The sequence below is a fragment of the Hipposideros armiger genome, unplaced genomic scaffold, assembly GCF_001890085.2.
Source record: "Hipposideros armiger isolate ML-2016 unplaced genomic scaffold, ASM189008v1 scaffold_834, whole genome shotgun sequence".
NCBI lineage: Eukaryota > Metazoa > Chordata > Mammalia > Chiroptera > Hipposideridae > Hipposideros > Hipposideros armiger.
The window spans coordinates 448,037-471,094 of NW_017732184.1; the positions used below are offsets into that span (position 1 = coordinate 448,037).

The 23,058-nt window shown below is 49.9% G+C and overlaps 1 protein-coding gene across 5 annotated transcripts in view; it reads left to right on the forward strand.

Moving 5' to 3' along the window:
- The window catches only part of LMO1 (LIM domain only 1), a 138,622-nt gene that overhangs the window by 85,424 nt on the left and 30,140 nt on the right, over window positions 1-23,058 (forward strand). The window contains exons 1-3 of one of the 5 annotated variants that reach the window (XM_019629289.1): window positions 12,478-12,812; window positions 17,640-17,938; window positions 18,294-18,490. The exons of 1 other annotated variant lie outside the window; for it this stretch is intronic. Coding sequence is in view for 2 of the 4 variants with exons in the window: in XM_019629287.1 (XP_019484832.1) it covers window positions 17,914-17,938 (25 nt within the window). In the remaining 2 variants the exon portion in view is untranslated. 3 more of the 5 variants (XM_019629287.1, XM_019629288.1, XM_019629290.1) reach the window with 3 other exon arrangements.

Below are 23,058 nucleotides of genomic sequence, written 5' to 3' on the forward strand. Positions count from 1 at the left end.
GGATGTGAGGCTTTCAGTCCAGACTTAATAGACACATGTCTCAGCCCCACCTCCACTCCCTGGCATGGTTCTGATGGCCTTAGTTGGTCTGGCCTTATTCTGAGCCATTTGGTACTAGGTTAGCAGATTCTAGCTCCTGTGCTCCTGTTAGGATCACCTCTAGGCAAATTCTCAAGGCCAGGTTGGGCTAGACTGAACTAGGGGGCTGCCCTGTGGCACAGGTTTGTGTGTTACCATATTGCTCTAAGAACTGCTAAACCAACTTATTGGAGTCCTCAGGCAAGGCATAAAGTAGGCAGGTGCCACCTTAGCCAAGGACCCATCTAGGGTCCTATGGAATATAGTTTTGGAAAAGCAGCCCCCTGACCTTTGTCCACAGGCCTGTACCACATTTTCAGGTTCAGAGAGTCAGGCCTATGACTAGAAAAAAGGGTGAGTGAGGGGTAGGTTCTGCAAGAGGCCTACAATTGAAGCAGTTGGGCTAAAATGACCAAGGGTAGGCTCATGATTCATACCTGAGTGAGGTTACATCAGGGAGGTCCTGACATGTTAGCCAGCCTTAGACAGACACAGCAGCCTACCCTAATTTCCCTGCCCTTGGCCCCTGCTCCAACTGTGCCCTCAGATTTAAAAAAAAGGGGGGGGGTAGGGGGCTTGGTGCTTCTGCATATCCTTTCCCCCATCTCTTTCAGGGCCAGATCCTTATGTGAGCATCAGGGAACTTCTCAAAGTAAGGAGGAAGCAGGGGGCATAGAAAGGCTCAACCTTGGCTCCACGTCAAGGCACAGAGCTTTCATCCTGGGCATCTTCTCAGAAACCAGGGGCCTGGCAAAGCAGAGCCTGGAATTGGAAACTCAGAACTTGGAGAAACCATACAGACAATTTTATTGATGGAGAATCAGGATAAGTGCATTTGTTAGAAAAGGCTAAGCTACCGTAACAAAGAACCCCCAAACTGCAATGGCTTGAATAAGATGGAATGTCATTTCTCTCTCATAACAGGAGATAAAAAGCCCGTGTTGGCAGAGATACTCCATTGTCAGGGACACAGCTTCCTTCCACCTTGTTTTCCTGCATCCCTGAAGGTGTTATTCTTATCTGCATGGTCATGTCCACATTCTAGCTTGTGGGAAGACAGGAAGCCCTGGACAAGCAACTTTCTGGGAAGCAAGAAAGGCAAGAGTAGCTTCTATCTCTCCTGCCTGCCGCGGAGAATAGTAACTTGTCCATACCTATTTGCAAGGGAAGCAGGGAAAGATAGTCTCCAGGTGGGCAGCCATGTGCCCAGAAGGAAGGGAGAGCAGGGGCTGGGTCTCCAACAGCAGCCTGCCACACTCAGGAAGGGGAAGTCACCTGAGAGCTGCAAGAAGTGGAGTCAGAACCAGAATCAGGGTCCAGGCCTGAGCAGTCACCACGAAGTCTGAGAGGCCCCAGGGCAGCACTGCGGGCTCTGGGGGTTTGAACTGGCAGCCTATTCCCAGGCTGTGGTCCCCCAGGCTGTGGGTGGCTCATCTGCTGGGCTCAGGGCACATCTAGTGCAGGCCCTGAGTAGTGGCCACTATGACCTTGAGCCCTGACAGACTCAAAGATTTCTCTGACTCACCACAAGGAGTGGCCTGAGTACAGGGGCTCAGCACCCAGCTTGGAGAAGCCCAGGCAGGCCCTGGGTATCAGCAGCCATGGAGGACTATGTGCTTCCAGGGGGAGAGTTTTTTCTCCAAATTTGTATTATGTGGAGCTGGTGAGGCCTCTTAGACAGGTTGGGTGCTGGGTGAGGAGGAACCCCTTTGACCTCGTCCATCTTGAGGAAGGGGAGGGACAGGAGAACCCTACTAGAGACTGGAGGAAGCAGACCAAGATTGCTCCCCCACCAGCGCCACATACCGAGGCCCCTGCCTGCAGCATCCAGGACTGCTTCTGAGATGCGTGTGTTGTTGGGACATGCGGTTGTAGCTCCAAGGGGACCACCTGCATGTGGGTGTGTTCACTCTGGGGAGCTTGTCGGGAAACAGTCTGTTCTCTGGGAGTAGTGAGTCACAGTGCTCAGCCCCACGGGCCAGTCTGTCGGAGTCCACCAAGCTCTCGAACCAGCACCGGCCTCAGGAGCACGTGGGAACACACCAGGCCTCCAAGACCCAGCCCAGGATCTGTCCAGGTCTCCAGTCCTCAGTGGACAGGTGATTAGGAGGGTGGAAGAGGGCACAGATGACCCCTAATCATGCAGATTGGGAATTCGGATTGAGATTCTGAAGCTGCAGGTCAGGCTGGGATTTGTTGCTGCAGTGTTTGTTGCCTCTGGGAGCCCCCTTGGTGAGGGTCTCTGAAGGGTGGGAGGTGCAGAAGAAAGCCATCTGGAGATTGGGAGAGTCCCATACTGCAGTTGTGCCTCACTTGAGCTGGCTGGAGAAGTCTGCGAACTCAGCAGCACCCCAGAGGGCTTTGTCATAACTTATTCTCAGAACAAGCTGGTTGACTAGATAAATAGGAGAGTGGAGGGAAATATTTGAGTCAGGAGAACTCTCCTAGCTGGGTGGTGGGCATGAGAAAGAAAAGAGCAAGTTCAGAATCTCAGAGTTGGGTTAGACCCGAGGCTTTCTTGTCTGACCCATTTCTCTCGTAAAGCAGGAGGCAAGAATAGAAGATGCAAATGCATATAGCTTAATATTTTTTCTTTTATCCCTGTAACACAAATAATTATACAAATAACTATGTCATTAACTAGATCATTATGATAAAGGCTATGGAGAAAAAGTACAGAGGGCCATGCCAAACTATAACAGGGAGTTCTAACCTAGTCTTGAGGGGAGAGGCTACCCTGATGAAGGAAGTGACATTAAATCCCAGACCCATGGGGTGGGCAAGAGGTGGTCCAAAGTAAGAGGAGAGGAAGACCTTTCCATGCAGAAGAATCATCACATCTGTAAGCCCTGAGGCACGTGGTGGTTCAGACAATGACACTGGCAACATGCGGCAGCTTGGGAGCAAGCGGTGGGTGTCAGTGATGGGAGATGCGTCAGCCGAAGGACAGACAGAGGATGGGGGCTTTCAGTGGAGAGCAATGGGCAGCCATTTCAGGTTGGAGGGTTGGTTGACAAAATCTGATTTGCATTTTTAAAATGTCTCCTTGCTGCATATGGAGCATGGAGGCTGGATTAGTATGGCTCAGGGTAGATGCAGGGAGGCCAGTAGGAAGCTCTTGCAAAAGTGTGCAAGAGATAATGGACACTTGGACTCGTGCAGTAGCAATGAGTACGTGATTGGAGGGAGTATCAAAAATGACTGGGCTATTTCTAAAATTGTTTAAATGACAAGTTACTTATTCATTGTAAGTAATGAAAAGATTCTAAAAGTGTCTAATGAAGAAAAGTAATCTTTTCCCCTTAACTCCCACCTTCCAGTCTCACCTGTTAAGGTCACCACGCCGACAACCCAAACAGGGCCAGCCTTGCACATCTTTTCTTCATGTGCATCTAAACAGAGTGGTTTTCTTTTAAATGGGATAATATTACTTCCTACTCTGCAACCTACTTTTCTCACTTAACAGTACATCGCAGACATCCTTTGCAAGTTGGTAGCTGTAGCTCTTAACTCACATTTTAACTGCTGCATGATATTCACAGCTTCGTTGTATGGCAATTTATTTGATCATTGAGTGACATTGATATTCAAATAGTTGCCAGTTTTTTGCCACCACAAATGAAGCTGAAACTATAGGGTTCCCCTTATATACAGGTGATTTTCCCCCATAGAAGATGTTCCCAAGGGGAGGATTTCTGGGTCAAAGGCATGTGCATTTTAAATTTTAATAGGGCCAGATTACTTACTCAGCAACAAATGAGAGTACCCATTTTCTCAAATTTTTAGCAGATCTGAACATTTTACTCTTAAATTTTTTTTTCTGCCAATCTGATGAAGTAAAGTAATGAAAACTTATTTTTCTTTAATTTGCATTTTGTTGTCCATGTGGATTTCCTCCTCTTGGAATGGTCTGTTCATGCCCCATTTCCATTTTTCTCTTGGGAATTTGTCTTTTTCTTTGCAATTTATAGAAACTTTTTGTGTGTATTGCATATTTTCCCTTTTATTGTTGTATATTTTGCAAATATTTTTTTCTGGTAAATTATTTGTATTTTTTTTTGTTTATGGTAACTTTTGCCATCAAAGTTTTAAAAATTAAATCTAGTATATCTATCTTTTCCCTTGTTACTCTTGCAGGTATTTCCCACCAAACTTATTCAGATTATTATCCAAATCTATTCCATTTTTCTCTTTAAGTTTCTTCTAATATTTTCATTGTTTCACTTTTATTTTAAAATCTCAAACCCATTTGGAACATGATCTTTATATTTGGAAGGCTAGGGATCCCATTTGTTTCTTCCAGATGGATAACCATCTACGGGGGCACCATTTTAAAAAGTAGCTTTATGGATATATAATTCACATACCATACAATTCACCTAGCTGAATTGTGTAATTCAATGCATTCTAGTATATTCACAGATAGGTGAATTACCACAGTCAATTTTAGAACATTTTCATCACCTCAAAAAGAAACCCCATACCCTTTAGCTGTCATCCCCCTGTGACCCCCAGCTCCTGGACACACTCCTCTGCCTTTTGTCTCTATAGACTAGCCTTTTCTTGACATTTCATATAAATGGAACCATAGAACATGTGGACTTTTGTGTCTGCCTTCTCTCACTCAGTATAACGTTTTCAAGGCTCATCCATTTTGTGGTGGGTATCAGTACTTCACTCTTTTTATGGTCGAATAGTATCAATTCATCAATTGATGGACATATTATGAATAATGCTGCTATAAACATGTACATGTTTTTGTGTGGACATGTTTTCAATTCTCTTGGCTATATACCTAGGAATGGAATTGTCGGGTCATGTGGTGATTCTGTGCTGACTTTTGAAAAAAACTCCCACTATTTTCCCAAGTGGCTGCACCCTTTCACATTTCTACCAGCAGTGTATGAGTTCTGATTTCTCCACATCTTCACCAACATTTGTTTTTATCTGACTTATTGATTTTAGCTTCCTAGTGGGTGTGCAGTGGTATCTTATTGTGGTTTGTGGTGCATTTCCAGAGACCATCTTTTCAGGTGCTTATTGGCTTATTTAAACACCCTTCTTGGACAAATGTCTATTCAGATGGTAGTACCATTTGTTAAGTATTTTCCTCTGAAGAATTGAAATGCAACTTTTGACATATATCAACTTCCTTTTTATATTTAGATCTATTTATTGGCTCTTTGGTTCTCTGATCTATTTATCTTTCACTGACTTACCCCATACTGTTCAGATCATAGTGGCTTTGTAGCATGTTTTGTTATCTAATAATGCCAGTTTGAACTAGTCTTTCTCTTCATGTTTTCTTAACTAGGCTCAGATATTTATTTTTCAAATGTACTTCAGATTAATGTATTTTCTTACAGTTAAAAAAACATTTTTATTTGGAATCCTAATAGAAATTGCATTAAATCTCTATACTCATTTTAAAGGATTTACTCTTTGTGAGAATAAGTCTTTTCTTTCAAACATGATTGTCTTTCTGTATGTTCAGATCTTTTTATATGTCCTTCAATATGATCTCATGACTTTCTTCAAAGAAGACCTTCACCTTTGTGATGGTTTTGGTTTAAAATCATTCCTGAGTATTTTATAGTTTTGTTACTATTGTAAATTATCTGTTTCTTCATTTCCATTTCCATTACCTCCTATAAGTGGAATCATATTGTATGTGTCTTTTTATGACTGGCTTATTTCACTTAGCATAATGTTCTCAAAGTTCATCCACAATGCAGTATGTGTGAAAATTTCCTTCCTTTTTCAGGCTAGATAATATTCCGTTGTATGGATATACATTTTGTTTCCCATTCATCTATGGACGTCACTTAAGTTGCTTCCAACTTTTTTTTTTTTAAGATTTTTTTTTTATTGGGGAATTGGGGGAATGGGAACAGTGCTGGGGAATTGGGGAAAGGGGAACAGACAAGTTGCTGTTGTTTTGTTCTTCAGTCTAGTTGTGGAGGACGTTGCTTCACTGGCCCAAGTTGGCACCATCATTGCGCTCTTCCCGGGTGAGGCAGATCAGTCGCCAGCTTCTGGATGGCCGCTCACTGCGGCTGCTGGCCGCTCATGCTGGCTGCTGGCTACATACGGTAGCCCATGGCAACCCACTGCCACAGGGGCTGCAGCCTACGCCGTTGCCGGAGACTCACCGGAGACTCACGGCAGTCCAGCTCCAGATTGAGCTGTTGTTCAGCATCTTAGCTGTAGAGGGCAGTGTCACTGGCCTTCATATGTGGGATCTGAACCGGGGCCCTCTGGCATCCCAAGCCAGTTCTTAACCATCGTGCCACTCGGCCGGCCCATGCTTCCACCTTTTATTAATAGTTATTGTGAATAATGCTGCTATGAACAGGAGTATACAAATTATCTCTTCAAGGCTTTGCTTTCAATTCTTTTGGGCACACTCATATGCCCAGAAGTGTAATTGCTGGATCATATGGTATCTTGTAATGTTTTAATGGCAGAGTTCTCATTTCTTTTTAAATCTCTTCTGTTTATTGGCCTGTTCAGGATTTCAACTTCTGTGCTCAATTTTGATAATTTTCTACTTTTCTTGGAAATCATCTGTTTCGTCTAGGTTTTCATATTTATTTTCATGGCTTACACACATTATTGTTATAGGTATTTAATCTTTTCTGTACCTGTGACATGTTTCTTTTTGCATACCTAATATTTATATTTGTGTGTGTGTGTGTGTGTTTTAACCAGATTTGCCTCGGAGGGTTTATCTATTTTGTTGATCTTTTCAAAGAAGCAGGTTTGGGTTTTGACTTTTTCTTTTAATTATTTTCTCTATTATTTGTTTATTTTCTATTTACTTAACTTATGATTTTAACTTTATTAATTTCCTTCTACTTTCTTTTGGCTTTGTGCTCTTTCTAATTTCTTAGATTAAATACCTAGTTAATTTGCTTTCAGTCTTTTTAAAAGTATTAAAAGCATTTAAGATGCAACTATTTATGAAGACCTCTGTTCTACCTGTAATAAATAGATAGGAAAAAAAAACACCCAAACATTTAAGGCTATATTTTTTCCTCTGAGTACAGCTGTGTCCCATTAAGTTCTGTATGGTACACTGTGTTCTCTTTCTCGTTACTAAATGATTTGCAATTTCAATTTTGATCTTATTTTTTGACCCAGTAGTAATTTAAGAGAGTATTTCTTAATTTCCAAGCAGTTTATTCATTTGGCTTGGAAGTTAGCTTTGTTTGACATTAACATTGCTATTCCTACTCCTCCTCTGCTTGCATTTGCTTGGTATATCTTTGCCCATTGCTTTATTTTCAGTCTTTGTCACCTTGTTTTGGGACTATTTCTTGTAAACAGCATTTGGCTGTATTTTATTTTTTTAACTTACTCAGACAATCTGTTTTTTGATAGGGAAATTCAGTCTCTTTTTGTTTAGTGTAATACATGATATACTTAGCTTATTCCAACTAATTTTATGGATTTGCTGTTTCTTCTCCCCCCACCCCTTTTTCTTTGTTTCTTTCTTCTCTCTCTCTCTCTCTCTCTCTCTCTCTCTCTCTCTCTCTCTCTCTCTCTCTCTCTCCCTACTCTTGCTGACTTGGTTGAAATCCTGCTTTACTCCCAGATTTCTGGTATTAAAAACTAAATGGCTGATTTACTGAAAAAAGATGAAGAAGATTTGGAAACAAAATCAAGGGTTCAATTTGGATTTTAAAATTAAGATACCTTTGAGACATCTAAGTGGACATGTCACGGGGACATTTGGAAATGCCGGAGTAGAACTCAAAGGAGTGATCCTGAGTAAAGGTCACACACACTGACACCGTGGATGGCATCCCAGGGGAAGGTGCTCCAGGAAGGCCTAGGACCCAGTCCTAGGGAACGCCAACAGCTAAAGGTTGGATGCAAGAGGTGAAGCTGGCAATAAAGACTGAAAGGAACATCCATAGGGGTAGGAGGAAAGCCCAGAGAATATGTTAGTCTAGGGAAGAAACATGTTCAAGAAGAAAGGAATTAAACACATTAAAAGCAGAGAGGTCAGGTCAGGTACAGCTGAAAATAGTCCTTTAGTGACATAAAAGTCACTGGTGACCTTGGCAAGCCTGTGGAGGCTAATGTCAGAGCAGGTGAGGAGAGCGTGGAGGTGAGGAAGTACGACAACAAGGGGGAATAGATGGCGAAGTATCTCAAGGCAGATGTGCGGTCTAGAGAATTCATTTGTTTGCTTGACCCAAGTTTGTTTGCTTGCTATGGTGAAAGGTTCAGCAGGACGGGGAGACTGAAGGGAAGGGGTAGAGCCAATGCGACATGTTGCTGGTAGTAGTGGCAGGTGGGCCAGAGCACATGCTGAGGGCTACAACCTAGGTAGGAGGAAGGCCATATTCTCCAGTGCTTCAGGAGGGAAGGTGTTTGTGACAAGGAGCCTACTGCAGATGCTGAAAGTGAAGGTAGCAGCCTAGACTTAGAGGTCGGAGGAGGCGGGCCTTCCTGTCTAGTGCCTTCTCTCATCTCAGTAAGGAAGGAGGTGATGTCATTTGCTGAGACTGCAATGGAACAGGTGGACCAGGTGGCTGGAGAGAAGAGAAGAGGAATGAAAGAAGTTGATTCTTTCATGGGCGGGCAAGTGTGGGTTCAGGAGGCCCTCCAGGCTAGGAGGGGCAGTGGGAGTAAAGCCTTTGGTCTCCCTGGCATTGATATAGTAGTGCCATTTGCATCTCCTGCTGAGCTCCACTGCCACCAGTCAAAGCTGACAGTTGGGGCTGCTCCTCTGTTATTGTTCTGGCCTGTTCTTGGTCACACAGCCTTTCTCCTCATGCCCGTCATGTAACTACACCAGATTTCACACATTTACAATAATTAGCCCCAAATTCTGAGGCTCTGGTTCTCCTCTTCAGGATCCTCCTCTCCAAACAGTTGTGAGACATTCTAAGAAGGTTTACACATACAACCCAAGTACCTTCTGGACACAACTAGATTTTTGAATAAAGTCATTTTCTCTCTTAACATCCCAGAGTTGGGAGGTGAGGTTGATATGCTAATTATATGATAGCTCATATAATTAGAGCAGCTGTCCGATGCTCTTGCATCTTTTCATCCATTCCATGCATGTGCTATTGCCAATGCCACCAAACTGCTGACCTTAGCTGCTCTTGTCCTTTTCAACCTAGCAGGGACATACCTTTTGCTTTTAGTGACCAGCTCTTTCAGAGGGGGGTCCCATAGCAAAGCTGTAGGGTCCTTAGTGACTTAGTTCCTCACTTGCACCACTGCTCTCTTCTTAGAGTGCTGGTTAGCAGTAGGTCAGGCCCAGCTCTGCCTCTCCAAACTCCAGGCTTTGCTGATCAGTCTAGTCCCCCTGCCCCCACCATGAGGATCTTGTCTCAGGAATCTGTCTCTCCTCCAGTGTGGCCCCTGTTGGGGACCTCAGTCCTTACAGCAGATCTATCCATGTCTGAATCTCAGCTGTAGATGAAGTTCAGTGTCTTTTACCAAGGCTTGGGGCCCCATATAAATTCAGAGATGGAGCTGGGCATCTGTTTCAGTATTTCTGACCACTCCATGATGGTTAAGCTCCCTGAATTTTCTCTTTCTCTATGATAACCAGGAGGCTGGTCTTCTAAGAGCTCACACAGGCCCTTGGTGCGAGTGAGGACTAGTGCAGGTGAGGCCAGGTACTCTCCACTCAGGCTGAACTGAGTGTGAACTCCGGCCAAGCAGAGATACCCAACTGCAGGGCCATACTAGTCCATGTGGTGCCTTTGTGCAAATTAGCAAAAGCTGCCCTCTCTGGGAGGGTACAGCCCATGCCAGGCACATGGCTTGGAGAGCAAAGAGAGGACAGAATTTCAGCCCTCTTTTTCCCCCTTGGCCAGATGTCCTAGTGCAGGGCACCAATTGAGGCAGAAGCTATGCCAGCTACACAGAGAACTAAACCACATGGAGATCCAACTAGTGGGCCTCCAGAGGAAGCACATGCCTGGGTTCTCATCCCCTGCCATCTGAGATCCTGGGGAAAAGGATAGTGCCCAAGGTCTCTCCTTCTGAGCCTCCATTCATATATCTAAATCCCTCCCCTGCCTCTGCAGTTTCCATTTTCTCCATGACCCAGTACAGTAAAACCTTGGATTGCAAGTAACTTGGTTTGCAAGTGTTCTGAAAGATGAGCAAACATTTCTAATACATTTTAATGTGGTAAACGAGCAATGTCTTGCAATACGAGTAGTTTGTTTTTGGAATGAATTATGGTCGCAAACCAAGGTATTACTGTAGAGTCTCTTGATACCATACTGTCCCTCAACTCCATAGAAGAACAAAAACCATGCTCTCAGGGGCTGATCTTATCCCCCAGAATTCAATGAAATAATCCACACACCACTCAGCACCCAAGCCTTCACACAGAGATGCCCACCTAGAGAAACATAGGGGGGCTGTTTCCTCAGAGGACTTTGAAAGGTGGGTAAGGGCTTTCTAAACGGAGGGGTGCCATGAGAAAAGTTATTGGAGCAGGAACATACAGGGTGTGTTTAATTGCAGTAATGCAGTGCAGAGGAGGCAGAAGTGTAAGATTTCTGTTGATCAATATGTATCAGTTGAATCGCAATGAAGGGTAATGGTGCTCACAAAGCCGTCTCCAGATCTCACGAAAGGCCTGAAATGATAGGATAATTGTTGGGGCTTTGTCTTGTGGATAATGGGGAGCCTTGGAAGATTTTGAGCAGGGGAGTAGCAGGGTCAGATCTTGGCACCAGGAAGATAACTGTAGATGCTTGTGCAGGATGGTGAGGAGGAGGATTTGCCAAACCGGGGCACGGTGTGGCTATGTTCAGTGCTAGTGGGAGACTGAGCCGCAGGTTTGGGAGGTCATTCTGAAGAGCACCTCTGAACACCCCCCCACACCCCTTTTCTTCACTGGATTGAATATATTTCAATAATTTCACAAACTTTCCCCGATACTTACTGTGTGGGTCCATGTACAAGGATGGAGGAGGGCAGGAGGAATCAGGACCAGCCCTCCCCCACCAGCCTTCTCTCCACCCCTCAATCAGAATGTGTTTTTATAAGTGGGGGCTTGGGGACAGCATAAGGGTGACAAACTGTGCCTCCCCCAGCAATTAAATTTTTTAAAAAGCTGCTATGGAAGGAGCGAATATTAGTTTCCTGATTTATAAAGCCAAATGGATTAAGCTCATTCATTGCCCGAGGAAACAAAAAGGAAATCTTCAATACCTCTGTGCACATTGAGAACAGGAACAATGCCGGTCTTTAGAAAGCAGAAACCTAATTTGGGGGAATCAATTACCCTCTGTGTCCCTGCTTCTGTGGGCTCTCTCACTCCTCTCTCTCAATAGAGATTTCCTGGGAGGTAAAACGTGGAGAAGTTGGTCAACCATAGGCACACTCTCTGTTCAGCCTTGCAGACAAGGAGGCGAAGAACTAGGCATAGGGTGGATGGAAGTGGGCTGGGGTGTGCCTCAGTGTCAGGCACTTGTGGAAATGTGTGTGTGTGTGTGTGTGTGTGTGTGTGTGTGCGCGCGCGCAAGGATTTGGGATAAAAGTGGAGAGGAAAAAATATTGGGATGGGCAGTGAGAGGGCCAAGGAAGGGGGTACTGGGAACCTGGGGTTTATAACTGGGGCGAGAAGGAGCATAGCCCAGCCAGTGCACACACAAGTGATGGGGGAAGGAGGACCCTGCCTGGTTCCAGCATCACCCACCCACTTACTGCCTCTTGGTCCTTCCTGGTTTCTCTTCTGTAGTCTACACTTTCCCCCGTCGTTTGAGCCTTCAGCGGGCAAGGGCAGGGCAATTATGAAAAAAGAAAGAGGGTGGGGGCGCCTGCCACTGTAGCCCGGAAGTCACATTCACAAAGTCACACCCAGAAGCCCTCACACAATCGCATACATTCCTGTGCTGGGTCTCAAACTCTGGCCCACAGTTCCCAGACCCAGAGCCACACCCAACCCGATACACGCAGACAGTCTCTCCCTCACAATCACACGCACGGAGTACCACACTCACAACGATAGGGTCACAGATTCAGAGCTACACCCCCAAACTCCCACTCGCAATCGCACACATTCCACCACCCCAGTCTCATCTTCAGCTCACATACACAGCCCTCACTCTGGCATGCGGACAAACACACACACACACACACACACACACACACACACACACACACACACACACGCACACACTCTGGCTGTGCTTTTGTGTTTTGTCAGAATTAATGAGAAAAGTTCCCGTGCCCTGCGGGTAATTAGTGTCCTTGGAGTTAAATAAGCTAATGGCGGGCACCTCTGGCCCAAGCAATTATGTTTGTGTATTGAATAATTGATTCAAAGGGGGGAAGGGCCGCTAATCAGATCTGAGCATAATGAATTGATTTAATTAACAGGGGAATCTGAGGGGCCTTGGGAAACGCAGGCTGCACTCGGCTGCGGAGAGCGCGGCGGGCGCGGAGAGAGGACGGGCGTGCGGCTCCGTCTCCGGCCCGTTCCCGGCAGCGGCCGCTCGCGCCGCTCCGGCGTTACCCGCCCCGCAGACGCGCCCCCGCCCTCCTGCGCTCCCTGCCCGCGGGGCTGAGCTCCCGGCGCCTGTCCGCCCGCCCCCATCCGCCGCTCGCGGGGCGCGAAGCCCGCGCGGGGCCGGCAGAAGCAGCGCAAGCGGGTGGCGGTGGAGTCCGACCCGCGCGTCCTCCTTGTCCTCGGCGGGGGCCGGGCTGGAGCCGCCGGGGGACCATGGTGTTGGACCAGGAGGACGGTAGGTTCCCGGGAATGTGCGGGGCGTGGGGCGCGGGCCCTGCCGAGGCCACCCCGCTCGCAGCGGCAGCGCCCCCCGCGCGGGCCCCGGCGCCTCGGGCGGCTGAGCAGCTGAGCCGCTGAGCTGCTTCCCGGAAGCGGCGGCTGGATGTGCGCGCGAGGTTGTGCGGCGGGGGTGCCAGGTTCAGCCCCCGAGGTTCCTCAGAGGGATAGGGAAGCCCCACCGGCCACCTAGAGCCCGCTAGCCTCGGACGCTCCGGCCAGGAACTTTCTCGCTGGCTCTTGCTGCCTTGCAGGCATAGGGAGTGCCTTTCCGACCCGCGCCGCGGGCTTCACCGCAGTACCCACTGCTCCCTCGCCCCCTCCCCACACCCCCCTCGCAGCCCAGGGCTCCAGTCTCCCTGGGTGTTTGCACGTCTCCCCTTCTGCACCCGACTGTGAAACGGCTCCCCCAGGGGGATGCCCAGAGAACCTGGGAGTGAGGGTGCAGTCAAATCAGCACAGTCCTGGGGCCCCTCAGGTCTGGAACTTCATAGCTGCGGGATGGGTGACATTGCTTCACTCTGGCAGGGCTGGGGAGGGCGCTCACCATCAGTTCCCCCAGCCTAGCGTGTCTGGAGGTGCCCGGCTAGCTAGGGTAGATAGGTGGGCCATATAGCCAAATCAGGGGCGGATTTACCTTGAAGCTAATGAAGTTTAAGCTTCAGTCCTTCAGTGGTAATCCTGTATGACTTTTCTTAAAGAGCCCCCACCCCAAATTGAATAAGTAAGTTTGGCTCTCACAAAATCTGGATCCAGCCCGGGGTCCAGCTCTCACACCCTACCTGTTCTAAATGCCAGTCTCAAACGACCTCGCAGCCCTGCTGGTCCATGGACCATCCTTAGGGGCTAGTGCAGCTTCCTTACTGCCTGGGAGAGGAAGCCCTGAGGCAGGAGGCTGTTAAATTTGGGGTTGGGAGGCAGCTGCTGGTCTGCAGGGCAAGGTCTAGCTGCCTGTTCTTGCCCTCTGGCTCCGCTAGTCCCTTGTCCTACCCTACCACCTCCCTCTGTAGTGATCTACTGTCCTGGTTTGCTCAGGACAGTCCAGGTTTTAGCACTGAAAGTCCTGCATCCTGGGAAACTGTTCAGTCCTGGGCAAACTGGGACGGTTGGTCAGTTTACATCCACAACCCTCTCAGGCCAAGGGGTGGGTTGACCTTCAACAAAGAGGGTGGGAGAGACTGGTTTTCTGGGGTGTGGATTTGGCCTAGGCCTCCACAAGACCTAATGAACTATAACTGCAACTCCTAGGAGGCCTGTCTAGGGCTTCCAGAAACCAAAGGAGGAAAAGTGTGCTGACTGCATTTCTCCACTGTAGCTGGTTGCAAATTCCTGTGCATGGGCTGCTTTTGTGTGAGTAGGGGGCAGGGCAGGGCAGGGCATCTGAATTTGGCCCACAGGCATTCTGATGGTAGTGCAAAGTCTGTAGGTTCACTCTGTCCTGTCAACTGTGGAGGCCACAGGGAAGGGGCCCTTGTCACTTTGAATACCTCTCCTAACATGACCTGTGAGACCAGCTTGTAACCCCATCTTGGAGACAGCTGCACCGTGTTGGGAGCAGGGCCCTCAGGTGGAGGCACTTCTGACAGCCTCCACTGAAGAGTTCTGGAATATCTGGTCTGCCCAGGCCCTCGGGCACCAAGTCTTCTCCACCCCTTTCCAAAACCCAATTCAGGAACCCTTCCTCAGGACTTTCCTTCCAGGTGCAGTGACAAACTGCTAGGACCTGCCCAAAACTTTGTAAGGCAGCCAGTAGCACCCTCTTTCTCCTCACCATAACCTTGAGGGCTGATTAAGTGGCCTTCCTCTGCTGTCCCCAGAGGCATTTCAAGGGCATTTTGGCACACTCTTGGCAGTGTGAAGTGAGAGTACGTGCTCATCACCTGTGGAATGTGTCAGGTGCAAGCTAGACCTCCCCCAGCCCCAGGGATCTGAGCATTCCATCCTGGTGTTGTGGGCGTGGCCCTGGACCTGGAGGCAGTTTGGGTGGGGGTGAACATGGGCATGGGAGTTACTGGCCTGCTCAGCAATTACCCATGAACTGAGAGGAGGGAGGCCACTGGATGAGTGAGGTTCATGTCTGGCTCTGCCAACCCAGGAGGACCTTTCCTGGCTGAGAGCTACCATCACCCAAGCCCTCTAAGACTTGCTAGCTAGCTAGCTAGCTCTGTAAATCAGAAGGCCTCTGTAGAGGCTCTTCTCTAGATCAGTGTGGGAGCTCAATGCTCACTCACAACTGGGAGTGCAGAGAGAGCTCCCTGTGGGCACAAGCAGCCCTTCACATTCAGCACCAATCCCTGCTGACATACCCAACCTGCTGCTGTAGCCCATTGATCAGCGCCCCAGGCCTGCTCCAGTCCCTGGGTTGGGGCACAGGGTTCCTGACTCCCCAGAGGGACGCTGGCTGTGTGGCTGTTAATTGGGTACATTGGAGGCTGGGGAAGCTGGTGTTGGGACAGAGCCCCAAGCACAGCACATGGACAAGAGAAAGTGGGAAAGTGGCCCCAGCGAGTCAAGTCCTGGTTTGTGGGTCAGGGACAGACCCTGAAAGTGAGAAGCAGCCCTGGAGGTCAGGAGTAAAGCTGCAGCCCTTGTGGAGTGAATGTCTCCTGGTTGCACAGAGGTGTCTACAGCAAGACGTTGCTCTTTGCCAGCTTGTCAGGCCCATTGCTTGTTACACTGGCCCCCCAGCTCAGGCTGGGGTGAGGGGCTCACACTAAATGGGCCAGTGGCAGCAGTGCCAAAGCTTCCCTCACACCCTCAAGGTATAGCTCGGGCTGCAGTGGCAGGGGAGAGATCAAGCTCACAGTCCTAAGGGACGGTCAGGCTGAGCAAAATGATATATTTAACATCAAATATACTCAAGGACTATTAGGATTAAGTATTCAAGATGAAGGGGAAAGCGAAACCCTCTGAGCTGCGGATGAGGCATCTCATTAGAAGCAGCCTTTCTCCTGTTTTCTCAAAAGCCAGACTTCCCTGCCTAGAATAGAGGAAGACCGGCTGCAGCACTGCTCCAGCTCCCCCATTCCCCACCACTGTCAAGTACTCTACAATGGGCCTCTCAGGGTTTAAGGGGCATGGCCTGGCCTCCAGGTCTCCTTTGTACCCAGTAAACCCGCTCATTGTCCAGGGTGCCGCGGTTTACAGAGCACATTCACATACATTGTCCCCATAGCAAACTTAGAGATAAAAGAGCAGGTGTCCCACTCTATCATCCAGGAAACTGAGGCCCAGAGAGAGACAGTGACTTGCTAAGGTCCACCTTAGCAATAGGCAGAGACAGAATGCAACCCCAGCTGGTGGCCCTTTGCCCCTTCAGGAACTCCAGCGTCCTTAGCCTTGCCTGGATCTAGTCCTCAGAAGTGACTGCTGGAATTGAGCCTCCAACACATCTGTCTGGAGCCCTCCTTGGGCTGGAGAAAAGCCATTAAGATTTCCATGTCATCCTGGAACTCTGTACTTCCAAGGGAAAAAAAAAAAAGCTCTTGATTATTAAGAGTGGCCTTCCTGGAGTAGCCATCCTGGTCACTAGCCCCAGGGCTGTGGGGAGAAGTGGTTTCAGGAGGAGAGTAGCTGGACACTGTCTCCCTTCCTGCCTCCTGAGTTACAGAGCAAGAATTGTCAATTCCGTAACAGCAGGGATCTTTGCTTTGTTCACTGCTGTATCCCAGTGCCTTAAAATAAGTGCTTAGAACATAGTACATGCTCAATAAATAATTGTAGGATGAGGAATGAGAAGGCCATGCTGTGCTTACCCAGAGAGAAGTTGAGACAGGATACTGCTCTCTATGGAATCAGGATGCTTTGGGGGGATGGCTAGAGTAAAGGTGGTCCTGTGAGACGCAGACGGTGGGAGAGTTTGTGTCCATCAGAGGGTTAACTTTGCCAAACAATCCAGGAAACAACCAGAAACCCTAGAGGCAGAGCAGGTAGGAAGGGAGGGTAGAAGGTCAGGGAAAGAATGTTTGGGTGGGAGGGGAGCAGAAATCGAGGCTATGAGGCTGGGCGTGACAGACTGGTGGTGCACCATACAAATCTCAGAGATGAGGGCCCTGGGTCCTGAGCAGAGCCCAGAGCCGAGCTGGGGCCGAGCGGCCTCCAGGTGGCGCTGCGGAGCCGGGCCGCCGCGCGTCTCCACTCCCCATTAACCCGGGAAGGAGGGGGGCCTCGGGAAATGTGTGCATTTATTCAGTAGCAGGAGTGCAAACCTCATACATTGAGGGAGAAAGGCAGCGGGAGACGGCCGCCGAGATTCCCCCATCTCTTTGAATATAATTTTAGATTGAGATTCAGATTAAATCCGAGGTGAAAACACTTTATGAGGCTGAAAGCTGTGTCGTTGCCAGAGCCAGGGTTATGAGCTATCAAATGCAATTACATTAAGACAGATTATACTGGGCAAATTGAGCCATTTAGAAGGTGAGAATCAAAGAATCGGCTCTGATCCTCTCTTTTCTCTCTCTCTCTCTCTTTCTTTCTCTCTCCCTCCCTCCCTCTCTCTCTCTCTCTCTCTCTCCTTCCTTCCCTCCCTCCCTCCTATCTTTCCCTCCATCCCTCCCCTCCTCCTCCCTCCCTTTCTTTTTTTAAATAGATGTTTTTATCTTCTCTTTTTTAATTAATTAATTAATTATTTTTGTGGAGGGCAGTGTCACTGGCCCTCATATGTGGGATCTGAACCGGGGCTCTCTGGCATCCCAAGCCAGTTCTTAACCATCGCGCCACTCTGCCGGCCCCCTCCCTTTCTTTTTAAGAAAAATTAATATTTACAAAGAAATATCCTGANCAGTTCATAGTTCCTTGCAATTCTGAGGCACAAAAGTAGGTGAGACTGCTTTTGTATCTGCGAAGTGCTTCACTCCTGAATGTAATTCTAGCTGAGTGCAATCTAGGTTAAGAGCCGGACAAGCGGGTAATTAGAGCCCGCTTGCTGCCCGAGGACCGGCTGCCCCACAGAAGCGCGCCCGGAGTCGGCTCCCTTCTCCCGGAGTCGGCTCCCTTCTCCCGGAGTCGGCTCCCTTCTCCCGGCCGAGCCGAGCTCCGCTGGACACGGAGCGCCCGAGATGATGGTGCTGGACAAGGAGGACGGTAGGTGGCGGGCGGGGGTCCCGACGCCCCGCGCCCCCTGCCCCCTAACCGTGGCGCGCAGAAACACACACGCCGGGACCCCGGCGCGCACCTGCCAGGCGGTGCTGGGATTGCCAGGAGGGCGGCAGGCTGGGGGCTGGGGCCGAGGGAGTGGGGCCGCGGGGCTGGGAGGAGGGAGGTGAGTGAGTCCCAGGCCGCGCGCCCCTCCCCCGGACCCGGGAGGCGGGCAGGCGAGCTGCACGCTGGCTGGGTGGTGCTCTGCGGGCCGCAGGGAGGCTCCGGCTCCCCTCCGATCTCCGCGCAACGGCCGTTCGCGCGGAGTGTTTCGTCTTTGCGGCTGCTCCTCTCACCGCAGCCATCACCCTCACACCGCCGCGTAACCCGAGAGGCGCTGAGCGCCTGAGCAAATCGGTGGCTTCGGAGAATCGGACTCCAGGGCTTTGCGGCGAGCTGTGCGCGGGAAGACGGCACCCGCCCCGTGCGTGGTGCCAGGCTGGCCAAGGAAAGGCCGGCTGGACCCTCGGGGAGACAGCTGCCCGCGAATATGACTCGGTGAGAACGAAGAGATGCCTCCTGCGCTGGCCCACTGTCTTTCTGTCTCCTGAGAGCAGAGGCGGGAGTTTGGCCCATAGGAAAAAGTGTCCCGCTACAGGCCAGTGGCACTCATGCAGGAGGGGCCCACGAGAGTAGCCTGTATCTGCCGTGGTCAAGAGCCTCAGGGCGCCTTAAAGGTCAGAACCGAGGGGCCCACTTGCTGGAGGCCACTAGCAGGTGGTCCCACATACCCAATGATTGGGAATGCCCTGCAATAAGTGCCTTGGTGTGCACAAGAGAGGCGGGGAACCCAGCCTCCTTGAAAGTAAAACCAAGTGGTGCCCCGTGACCCAAGCACACCCCCCAGGGTCAGGAGAATGGCGGTTCCCTGGCTCTCCTGCCCTGTTGGTGAAGATGGTTCCATTTGTTAGTGTTGCAGGGAGATGTGTATGTATTTGTTGGTGCCCAGGCTGCCACCTGCCTTATACTGGTAAGGAACTGAGAACGTGGGTTTTCTGTGAGTCAGTGGGAATCCTCTTAGAGTGACTGCGGTGGCCATCGTCTGTCCTTTTAGTGAGTCTCTACTGGGCCTGTGCCCACCAGGTCAGTGGTGCTAGTTACATAATCTTTTGGTGAAAATTTGAAATTAAGTGACTTGCTCAAGGTCACACAGGGTGTTCACTTTGCTGGTACCACGTGCTGATCTGATGCCCATTGTCTCCCCACGACCTTCTGAGACTTCCAGCAGGGAAGGGCATTTCAAGTGTCTGGCCTGGGGTAGCATGTGGGGGAGCCCTGTGACTGGTAAACCCATGAAGGCAGTTTCTCCGTATGTGTATAGTAAGAGAGGAAGGGGAAACGAAATGCTTCTGGCCAAAAGAATCCATTTGCCAGGGTCTAGCTGGGGTGTGACATCCATCTCCAGTGTACTCCTCTCTCTTCAGGGACCCCTCCCCCAGAGCCCTATGCGGGCCATCAGGCGACTAGGCTGGTGCAGTTGTGTGTAGAAGGAAAAGGAGAAGGGGTCTCGGCTCAGGCCAGACAGGAAGGGAGGAGGTCTTGATTTAGCTCCTTTTGTCACTAAGTCCCTGTGTTATCTCAGACCAGTCATGTTCATCTCTAGACTTCACTTTCCCTCTTAGTAAAATGAGGGGCTTGGAGAAGCCTTGGTATCTGGGGGTTACTCTTACTATGGGGAACGTGTGGAAATTAGAGTTATTTGGCCCCAAGTCAGAAATCCAGAAGACCCTGGCCCATATATGGGAGGTCGTGGGCAGGGAGATTGGTCTCATGCCAACAAGATGAGCCCACCACCTCAATCCTAGGTCTTGGAGCTCTCTGTCCAGACCCCCCAGAGTGCCTCCAGCTCCGAGATATTAAAGCTTTTCAGATGCGCCCTGAGTGGGAATGGCTCTCTGGAGGTCATTTTAGCCAGTCTCCTGCCTCCAGCCCTCAGTGCACCTCAACCATCCCAGGCATATGTGTTTCCCCTAATCTCCACCAGATTTGTGGCGGAGAGCACATGGTGCCCCTCAGTCCCCCACCTTGTGTAGTCTAAACAGTATGGTGCCAACTCTGGTTGATACCTCTGAGCTCTGGGGCCCATTACAGCACAAGGAAGGCAGAGAACTGGAGCCCTTGGGAGCCACTGAATTCTTGTCCTGCCCAGCCTAGAGCTGTCCTCCAAAAGTAACCTTTCCGCTCATAAATCCAGCCTCCACTCCCGGTTAGAGTCTGGCCTCTCCTGGTTCCAGGAAACCTTGAAGTTGGCACCTTTAATTGGGGGAGGGAGAAAGGCTCTGGATCCACTCACCTGCCCCTCTAAACCTGCGGCCAAATTTCTTCCTAGCACATAAACCCTCTCAGCAGGTGGCCATCTGGGCTGGGTGGCAGCATTGGCCCCTAGGGCCCCCAAGGAGTGTGTTCCAGGGGCCTGCAGCCCTGCACCCTTTGTCTGGCTGCAGCAGGGACTTAGGGCTCTTATTAACCACCCTTAATGCCTTTTCTCCACCTGACAGCATCTTGTCGGAAGAGGCCGGGGCTCCTCTGGTTGAAGTCGGGTCTGCCAGCTGCTGCGGACCAAAGCTCTTGCTCTGCTGGGCTGCTGGGCTTTCATGTTGCACTTCTGAAAGATAATAAAATATCAATCGCTTTGCCGTAGCAACGGGTTTAAGAGACTTTCTGAAGTATTGAATCGTCAGAAAAAAAATTTTTTTTTTTTTGCTTTTAAGCACAGTGCATTATTAATAAAGTAATCCATTAGGTCGAGCAGTGAAGGGCCACCACAGAGAGGAAAGATCTGTTTTGCAAATGGTTAAACTTCGGGTTTTAAGATTAATTGCTTTCATTTGGACGCTTACTCTTGGCCTAGCTATTTCTACTTTACTGGAACTCAGGGTCCGGGCTTGCTAAATGCCATCGGGCCTGCCTGTCAGCAAAGAGAGCCCAGCTCCAACTTTCCCGGAGAAACGGCCCTTCTTCCTCTGGCACCTGCACTTGGACTGGCACCAAGCTGTGGGCTTTCCGGGGAGGTTTGCAGTCCCAGGGGAACAAAGGGAGCCAAATTAGCCCTCGAGCGATTGGAGAAGAGGTCCCTGAGTAGGGGCAGGAAGCAGAGGGTCCAAACGACCCCTCCAAGAATAGTGAGAGCCTTGGATTGTGGGGGACCGATCAGGAGAGGATGCTGAGGATACCCTGTTGGGGGTGCTGGAGTGTCCTCTGGTGCATGCTGTAGAAGGGTGGTTCTGGGTGTAAGCTGCCTCTACAAAGGCCCAGCGGGAAGACTGGGGTGACCACAGGAAGCAGCAGGCTGGTTGTGGAACTAAACGCCAGACATTCCTAGAGCATTTTTAATAAGTAAAAATGCCTAAGGAGAGTGGAGCTGGCCTGAGGAGGACCAGACAGAGAGTCTTCAATTGTTAATGACCTCTGTGAGCACAGCCTCTACAGCTGACTCGGTTGATCCTCCAGGGCAGGCTCTTGGCAATGCTTGGGTGCTGACCAGCAGGACCTCCTGGGATATCCCATCATGCTCTGGACCACAGAGGGTCTGCGAGACCTCGCCTGACAGAGTGTGGCCAGGACCTTCCTAGACTTGGAGTGGAGGCTAGAAGTGGGCCCTGATGCTGTTCTATGGCAGAGACCCCAGCTTGTTGACAGGAAGGTAGAGCCTAGAGGACACTACTGCCTGCTGAGGTCTGGGAAAGGCCTTGTGAGGCTGTCAGAGTGGGGACCAGGCCTGCCACTCACCCTGTGCCTAGAAGACAAGGGTCTCCATCTGAATCTACAGTGCCAGCCCCAGCAGCAGCCATCTCTTCACTGCTGGGAACAGGGCATCACAAACCTTGAGCAGCACGTACCGCTGCTTCCCCTTCCTGCCCAAACTCAGCTAGGCAGAGAGTATAAATATGGGTTCCCCCCGCCCCCCACCTCCCCCACAGAGCCTTGGGTTAAGAAGCAGGTGCTTCTCTCTGCTCCCTATTCTTCCACTCATTTACCCGCATGGATCACTAAGGGGGACAGGGAAACAACATAAATTGGTCTGTCGTCCGGAATCCATGTCTCACTAATGTACCCAGATTAACTCAACTGTAAATTGTCTCCTTGGATGGCGGTGTCTTGCTAAAAGTTTCCCATATGATTCATGATTTGGATTGCTTTTAACGGCTATTGGCTAAGCAAGCCAGTGACTGTACAAGGTGATGCAATTGGCATTAGCGAGGGGAGGCACGGGAGCGTGTAATGCAGTCAATACTGCATTAACTACTGATGCCCAATTACAGGGAGTGGGAGAGAGCCTTTCAGGAGCATTAGGACTGAGGGAAGCTGAGATCACTGGCCGCTGTTTGCCTAAAAGCTTCACCCTTTGCATGCCGGTCGGGCTCGGTACTGGCTTGGCCACTTACTCGGCCTCTGTGGCTGCGAGAGCTGCCTTTCTCTTTTGTTGTCTCTCTTTCTGAACATGTCCCACAAAGATGCTGTTATGGAAATGTGCATTTTCCTAGAGCCAGGGCCTACCTCTCACTCCTCCAAAGAATGGGTTCCCCACCCCACCCTGTGCCCCAGAGTCATACCAGGGAGTTGCCCCACCTGCCTCCATTTAAGGAGCCTCTCAGCAGGGCCCATGTGTGAGCAGGACCAAGAGAAGATCATTTTGGTCTCTCTGCTTTGGAACAGATGGATGATTTCCATCCCGCATTGGCGGCCGACCCTCTGTGGTCATGGGCGAAGGAGACATGAGGTTCAGGCTCAGCACAGCTGGGCTCTTGGCTCAAGGCTGTGGGGTTGGGAAGTGGCCATCGGTAGACGGGCTGAACCTTCTTTGAGCAGAAGGCAGAGCTGTGGTGGTGCAGCTAGGGGAGGCTGATGGGGGACTGACCCAAGCCGTGCTGGGGTCCTTAGCAGATGTGGGCCCCTTTACAGATGTGGGCCCCTTTACAGCTGCATCTCATCCAGGGCAGAACTGCCCCCAAGTAGCCAGAAAACCATGGATGTTGTTCAGGTACATCTCCGGGGACCAGAGGGCCTTTCAGGAACTCCTGTTCAAGGATGTTAAGATTAGAAGGACTTAGGGAAGAAAATAGAGA